The sequence below is a fragment of the Anopheles aquasalis genome, chromosome 3 (assembly GCF_943734665.1).
Source record: "Anopheles aquasalis chromosome 3, idAnoAquaMG_Q_19, whole genome shotgun sequence".
In the NCBI taxonomy this organism is placed as follows: Eukaryota; Metazoa; Arthropoda; class Insecta; order Diptera; family Culicidae; genus Anopheles; species Anopheles aquasalis.
In genome coordinates, this window is record NC_064878.1 from 63,973,549 (window position 1) to 63,981,048 (window position 7,500).

At 46.8% G+C, this 7,500-nt stretch overlaps 3 protein-coding genes across 4 annotated transcripts in view; 1 reads left to right on the plus strand and 2 right to left on the minus strand.

Annotated features, from left to right (window-relative positions):
* Window positions 1-1,779, minus strand: part of LOC126577897 (tRNA (guanine(37)-N1)-methyltransferase) — a 2,058-nt gene extending 279 nt beyond the window's left edge. The window contains exons 1-3 of the mRNA XM_050239929.1: window positions 1,614-1,779; window positions 190-1,547; window positions 1-94 (exon numbers count right to left, since the gene is read on the minus strand). The exon at window positions 1-94 is cut by the window's left edge and continues 65 nt beyond it. Of these exons, the coding sequence (XP_050095886.1) occupies window positions 33-94; window positions 190-1,534 (1,407 nt within the window). The 5' untranslated portion in view covers window positions 1,535-1,547; window positions 1,614-1,779 and the 3' untranslated portion in view covers window positions 1-32. The remainder of the gene's footprint in view (window positions 95-189; window positions 1,548-1,613) is intronic.
* Window positions 1,780-1,885: 106 nt separating this feature from the next.
* On the minus strand, window positions 1,886-4,713 carry LOC126577890 (protocadherin beta-3-like). Of its 2 annotated transcripts, none has more exons than XM_050239916.1 (4): window positions 4,555-4,713; window positions 2,585-4,484; window positions 2,200-2,516; window positions 1,886-2,137 (listed from the first exon to the last, which is right to left on the minus strand). In XM_050239916.1, exons 1-4 carry the CDS (start codon window positions 4,607-4,609, stop codon window positions 1,950-1,952), a joined length of 2,460 nt encoding a protein of 819 aa, XP_050095873.1. In that variant the 5' UTR covers window positions 4,610-4,713; the 3' UTR covers window positions 1,886-1,949. The 2 variants fall into 2 exon arrangements, with proteins under 2 accessions (XP_050095873.1, XP_050095872.1); XM_050239915.1 differs by having other exon boundaries at window positions 1,886-2,140.
* A 614-nt stretch (window positions 4,714-5,327) lies between these two features.
* The window catches only part of LOC126577894 (uncharacterized), a 7,826-nt gene continuing 5,653 nt past the window's right edge, over window positions 5,328-7,500 (plus strand). Inside the window, exons 1-2 of the mRNA XM_050239921.1 lie at window positions 5,328-5,564; window positions 7,181-7,345. The gene's annotated coding sequence lies outside the window, so the exon portion shown is untranslated. The remainder of the gene's footprint in view (window positions 5,565-7,180; window positions 7,346-7,500) is intronic.

Sequence of the window (7,500 nt, forward strand, 5' to 3'; positions counted from 1 at the left end):
CAAACACGTTTTTCGCCTTTTTGGCCAACTGTTTAGGCTGATCCTTCAGCTTGTTCGCCTTTTTCGCCATTCCTACTGCTGATTGATTCCGTACCTGATGAGCAAAAAAAAAAGAAAAGAAAGGCAGGAGAAAGTGGAAAAGCAATGATTAGAAAACGCATCGAAATCGTCGGCTGGCATCGGAATTACATTGTCTTTTCGTCTCGTTAGTGTCCAAAGCGGTGTCACTATTTCGTCGTTTTCCTTCTTCCGCTGGCTTCGAAGTGCCCTTTAGTAGCTCTTCCGTAAGATAAAAACTAACACGCATCATGTCCTTGTTGGGGGCCACGTTGCGTACGAACGTGATTTCCTTCAGCAAATCCGTCACTGCCACTCCGAGCCACTGCTCGACCTTCTGCTGGGCGATCGGTTTCTTATCGTCGGCTCCCTGGGCGAAACAGTACACGTGTACCAGTGGTTTGATTCGCAGCGCGATACTTTCGCCACTCAGCAGACCCGGAAAATGTACCAAATGCTCAACGGCCATCGCCGGAAGATTCATTGTAATGTGGATGTTTCCTTGAAACTTCGTATCGGCCAGTCTGGCTAGCAGGTCTTTGCGCAGCTCTACTTTGATGAAATCGACGGCATCCATGTTGTAGCATTTCACATTTCTCATGACCTTGTTCTGTCCACAGTTTATAACGAGGGCCGAGTAGGAGTCAGGATTCAAATCGTTGGCTATAACTGTGCAACCCTTTTTCGCTGCCGGTACGGTGAAAGGGCCAACGCCAGCATAAAGATCGTAGAGCAGGTCCCCTTCCTGCAGCATATCCGTTATCTTCTGGTGCTCGGTCGAGAGCCGCGGGTTCCAGTACACTCTGGAAAAGTTGAACTTGTACGTGCAACCGTTCTCTTTGATGGACACCTCATACTCCGGTTCACCGCAGATCAGCTCCATCTCAAAGTTGCGGTAGGTGTTCTGAATCGAGTTCGATTTGTTAACGACGGTACGGCAATCGGCAATTTTATCCATCAGCACTTCCCCGATCAGCCGGCGATAGGGCAGCAGATGGTTCTTCAGATTCAAGTGAATGATGTGCCCGATTTTGCTGAACGCCGAGAGTCCCTCCTGGTCCGCTGGTAGCACCGCTTTCAGGATCAGATCGTACTTGTAGTTTTCGTACGAAAGATTAATCTCTTCCCACACCAGGCAGTCCTTCGCGATGCCGAGCTCTTTCAGTGGTTCTACCGGCAGATCTTCCCACTGCTTCACCGGTATCGGATGGAGGGTAATTTTGCGTTCCTCGCTCCGGATCGGCTTGTAGCGTTCCATTTTCAACAGGTACTGTTTCAACGCACGGGCTGCGCTATTCAGGTTGGTAGCTTCCGGGACGATCAGGTGCGGTACGCGTACCGTTCGGGCAAATGCCTCCCGATCCAACTGCACCATTCCGCGCACGGTGACCGGCGGGAGTAAATCCGCACACATTTTGATTTTAAAACAGTGCCGTAGTCGGACGCTGCACGCGTTTCGCAGTCGAGGTATGAGCATTCGTGGCCCCCAGCTGATGCCGAGATAAGCTGTTAGAATGCTCCAAGAAGAAAGAAACTCCAGAACGAGCGATATTTACCTTTTATGCTATCGAGAGTACACAGAATCCGGCATAAATCCGGAAAATGGAAGTGGAATTTCAGTGGAATCACGTTATTGTTTTGCTCTGAAACGTGTTCCGTCCTTTTCTGTGGTGAATTCAGTTCCGTCCCTTTTCTGAGGTGAATTCAGTTCCGTATTTTTTTGGTTTTTTTTGCCGTTTATGTCAAACTCATCGCGTGGATGACCAGAAAAGACGGGTTCTAAACTGACCGTTAGAAATTCAGGACAAAAGCAAAAGGCCTTCCAAAGGACTTTCAACTTATTTATTGTTAATTTTATCACATCGGTCGCGCTATTGCGGGTAGTCTTATCTCTACAGCCTCTCAAATATTTCTATCTTTTCCACGCGCTCGTTGAACGTTAAACTTTTTTTCTGCCGGGAGTCTCCTAGCCGGGAGTCTGCTAGCCGGGGAGAGTTGATTGCTTCGGCTTTCTCTGGAACCTCGTCGATCGATAGCAGGTCCGATAGGGAACGCACGGGCGTTCTGAGAGCCTCCTGTCCTGCTGTAAGTAGAATAAACCGTTAGCTTGCCGAAAATACGGTCAACAACAGCTCAACCTACCTTTGGCCTCGTCCGATGGAGGATTTGTTGGAGGCACGACATGTGCGTTTTCAACGATTGGTGCACTGGAATTATCGGAACATCGTTTCGATCCATCGTGTGGATCACGCGCCAGTGAGTTTCGTAACTTGGCTCGGTAGTAGAACGCTGCTGCGGCCATGGACAGTGCCAGGACCCCGCAAAACGCCGCTACTATGATGTAAGGATACAGCACAGTGGAGTCGCCTTGCGGAATAGGAGGTTGTTGTACGGCAAACAGGTCATTCACGCGCAGAATGTTAGCTGAGGGTAAAGTGGTTTCCGAGGATTCGATTAAACTGTGAGGATGAGAGAACAAAACTATTAGTAGCGTGTAGAATGAATCCAATTTTAAGAGCCAAATTACCTAACCAGTTCGCTGTGAGTTAAAAGGTAGGATTCGTCGAATGCGTACACGATCGCTGTGCTAGAGGAGTTTATCTTCGATGATTGTCTTTTTGTGCTCGTCTGCTGTTGTGCAACCGAATGTACATTTCGTAGTGTTCTAACCGTATATCCTTTCATTTCGCCCAGCTTATCAAGCATTTCTTGCAACGCAGGTGGGTCCAATTCGTCCACAATCATTACTGCCAGCTGATCTTCAGATGCTCCGACTACGCAGATAGTCATCGAGGACGTATTTCCATCAGAGGCCCCATCACGATCGGTAGCAAATATCTGAAGATCAATTCTGGTCCCTGCACTTAGCGCCGTTCTAAGTGGATGCATTACTCCCGTTTTGGGATCGATGCCGAAATAGTCGTTCTCCGAGAGCGTATATCGGATGATGGCATTAAGGCCAAAGTCCCTATCGGTAGCCTCGACTTTAAGCAGTTGCTCAGGCAGGATTCTCTCCGATAACTGCCCCGAGGGATACGCGAAGCATGCGTTATTTTGCGGGTACGAGAATACGGGGCTATTATCATTGATATCTTCCACAATCACATTGAGGTGCGTACGAACGGTGGAATACTCGATGTCTCTCATGGGCCCATTCGGTGTCGTGTGATTGGCACCAACATTGGACCGTACCTTTTCATCACAGGCCAGTTTCAACACAATCCAAAACTGAGGATATTCTAATCCAGCGAAAAGTTGTTCGTTTTCTCGGTCAAATGGTGTAGCAGATAGGAAGTTCTTAGAATCGTCTGCATAAAAGTAACTGCCCGGTTCTTGGGATTCCACTGTGTACATACAATGTTTGAACGCCAGCGGGAACACCGAGTTGTGGTTGGTCATTTCTTCTAGATGCAACACGGAGAGAACCTTTTCAACGTGCTCTGTTGGAATTTCCGGTCCCGTTTCATGTGGGATCGTGATTAAAATCACTGATGTTGCCCGCTGCAGTTCGCTGCGTTGCGCAATTGCTACGATATTGAGATATCCTTTCGTTGCAGGTAGCGCTTCCACGTTGATCAGTTCCAGATCCAGACCCGTATTGTTGCTCCATACTGAGTGTTTAAAAAAGAGCGAGTCTGGCCCCTCTATCGAATACCGTACATCATCTGTTTTGGTACCGGGTATCAGCTCGAGCGTTATCAGCAGATTCTCGTCAATAGTTACGTTAACGAACGTTTCCTTGAACATCGGTGGATCATCGTAAATGATGGTAATATCTGGCTCGATTACCACATTCACCTGAGATGCTTTCGGTGGCACTCCCTGGTCGGTAGCCGTCAGCGTTAGGTTTAGTATGTCGGGCATTTTTAACACTTGATCTTTAAATCGTAGGATTGCTTTAAACTCTTTGGGATCATCCTGAACCGGCTGGCTTTCCACGTAGATGTAATTGTTATTGCGGACAGTAAAAATCACCGAGTTATTCACCAGGTCGATATCACGTGCCCTCACACCTTTACCATCCGCCAGGAAAGGCGAGATATCAAAGTTTTTCGGTAAAGGCAACGGAACTTGGGCCCGATAGTTGTCCGCGAGAAACTTTGGCGCATGATTGTTGGCCAACTTGAACGATTGTCGATAGAATCCTCGCTTTTCGGTGGATGTGCAAGTGTAGACCGCCTGTAGTAGCACCGCTAGCAGGATTTCATGCTCCTCGTATTTTGGGAAATGTTCCGTGGTAAAAAATTGCAGCTCCGTTCCACTGAGCCTGACGTCGAGGTAGAGCGTATCATTGTCACTAGCGTAGCCTCTAACCGATCTCACGTTTTCCACTGGAAAGCTGGCAATGACTGTACCAGGAAGCGTTGTAAGATCCAGTTCCTCTGGGTTCACGTGGCCTACGAAGCTAAACGATGGGGAAGCACAATCTGCAACGAACTTGGCAACAAATGTTAATCGCTAGTAAATACATCTCCTTGTTTTTAGGATCTCACTCACCTTGTGCGGTGGAAAATTGTGAACAACAAAGAGCTAATAGAAGGTAGAATAACATTATGAGATGAAAATGAGCGCCAGGGATGGCTTGCTCTCAGAAACACTATGAATCAGATGCACGAATAAACTGGATCGGGGGTTTCGTGAAGCGCAGTGACAAAGACTCACGCTTCCCTTCTTTCAAGTAACCATATCTTATCGCGTTAGTTGAAGTGCTCCGTGTATGAGCTTCAATCAGGTGAAAGTATCTTTATTGGAAGGGAGGAATCTGTTGATAAAAACTGAGAGACGTTTGTTTGATTTCTTTTTTATAACACGCTGTGCCATTATCTAGTCATGAGATCACCGAGTCCAGCTGCGCGGTATCTGTTGAGATATTGCTCAATATTTCGACATTTTAAGGAAAGGTTGCCAATCCTTTGTCATGTTGTTTAAGCTTTTATGTAATGTTAATAATATTGTTGCTGTAGTAAATGTGGGAACGCAATGCACTCGTTGTGAGCGTAAAAGGCAAAGATTTATTTGCTGAATTTATTTTATTCTAGCATCCTCCAGCCAGTTTACCGGTTCCGCTCCGCTAGAATAACATTCCATTTTTTTTAATTTGTGAGTCCCGCAAAACAATCATAGCGCCTAAAAATACAAATAGAGTAATCGACTTTCGCGAGGGTCACCAACATTAGCAACAGCAGCCATAGCGTGAACAGTTCGCGGACTACAACCACAGCGATTATTGATATCATGCGTGTCGCGCACACCAGGTGAGACGGTGTGGCTCGACAGTATTTCGTGTGCCGTCGATCCACTCGCATGTGGTTCCACCGAACGCTTGTATAGCTGATAACGAATGTGAACAAGGTTACGTATCGTTATCACCACCTCCTATAGGCACTCGCACGGGCTGGTGATGTGATTCAAAGTGCAAGCAGAAATATGTTGTGAATGCGTTGTGTTGAACACTGTGGGACCGAGTTGATTAAACGCTTTTATTAATACACTATTTGTTGCAACAGGTAAGAAAGAAATAAAAACATCTATGGTCAACTGCGGAAAACTAATTGCGCCATTCGTTTGAAGTGGGCAAGCACCACGGCCACTCCCTCCTGGTGTTCCCTCCACAAAATTGCAAATTATCCTTATCTGCACGGTTCTGGAGTTTCATCACACCACCGGATACCGGTACCCGTGGATCGGTTGTATCAGGCTTATCAGTTATTAACACGCATTGGAGCAGATGTAGTGCGATAAGGGCAGGGTGGCTCAAAGATAAAAACCCCCTCAAAATGTCTGGCGAATGGAAAACAATGTCTGGCATGCATCATACCACAAACCTGCCGTCATACGGTGTTTCAATAACTCCACCTATCTCGGGACCCTGGCGTCGTTGTAGTGCAGGAACCTTTAGTGCTACCTATGAACGCATGTTTTATTCCAGGACTTGAGCGTTAGTTTGGAATTTATAAATAGAAGCAACTAAAAACAGTCGTTTAAGTGTAAGAATTATAGATGCCTTCACAAGTGCTGTTCAGCGGTCACTAATTTACTATCCGCCACAGTGGAGCCTCACGGGGCACGCAGCGACATTGGGTGGCGCGAGAAGCGAAAGAGCGCCCGGCACACGGAAAATACATTTTTTATCCGTTGTTGCAGTGGTCGATTTCGTTTTCTCTAAGAAAATAGTTTCCATCCTTGCGTTGCGTGAGGCTTGATTGTTTTTCAGTTAAATACAGTTCACGCTATTACTGAAACATGTTGTGGTAAATAGCATATTTGTAGCATAAATCATAAACTCCCGTCTCTTGTTCAAGGTTCAATACCCAAGTCAAACATATGTAGGCCATCGTATGCGTTTTTTTTTTAAAGACTGACTAGCACGCTGTACGCAAACCATGCATCGCCTGTACCACCTCTCGTCTGACCTTCAGCCTGTTGAACAGTTAGCCGGTACCGTTTCAACGTTTGTCGAGGCGCTAGCTCACAGCTAAATGAGACTTTCATGAAAGTGCAGCAAGTGGAGCAAACGAACCCATTCGGACTTTGATGTATACGTTGGGCTGGAAGAGGGAAGGTTTATTTTTAGCATCCTTGTGCAGTATCCTTCCTCCATACGTGGTGTGAGCGGTTTGTGGAAGTTTTACGACCCTGCACTAATGGAGGCCACTGGCACAGGATATCCGGGACTATCGAATGGTCGCCCGACGGCCACCCCAAAAGGATGCGTCATAACAATTCGATCTTCTATAAATATCTTCACTCTTTCATCGTCCATCCTGCTTTCCTGAAGCTAAAAGAATCGCCTTTTATCGGTGCCATTGGACTATGCTGCCATGTCCTTTTCTCAGTCGTGTATGAGCATCGGTCTACAGTTATTGGTCGATGGGTGCGGTGCGTGGGGAAGTGTTGAGATAAGAATTAATTGAACTAAATTGATCGGCACCGGTTAAATGTGGGCATGGGCCAGAGCAGAACAGCACACACGTTCATTCGATTTCTTTTACAAATTTGAAAATCATTTTTAAACAATGACAAGCTGGATCTACTTTTTAAACTTTTTTATTTCTTTGTCGCACAAAAAGTCACTTTTCAACAGTTCATTCAACAAATACGATTCCTCTCATTTGCAATGCAGGTGCAGTAAGGAAGTCGGCGACTGTAGCCCACTCATTCACACTCGCGCATCGGCCGAGATAAGGGTGGCTCGCGTCCTGTAGCTATACTACTCCGCGCCGGGGTCGACTCAGTATCATCTGGTCGTTCGTACGTGAAGGAGGCGCCTGTCGTGATCTGCCGTGCGGTGAGTATCTGCCCGTTCTGGGTCGTGTTTCAATTGGATAATCAGCCAACATCGTTAGAAGAAGTTCGCCAGCATCGTGTTTGAAGGCATGGGCGGGATTTGCATATGGCATAACCTGTGGCTTCCCGGTGGTGGAGTCCGCTGGTCACCGCCGG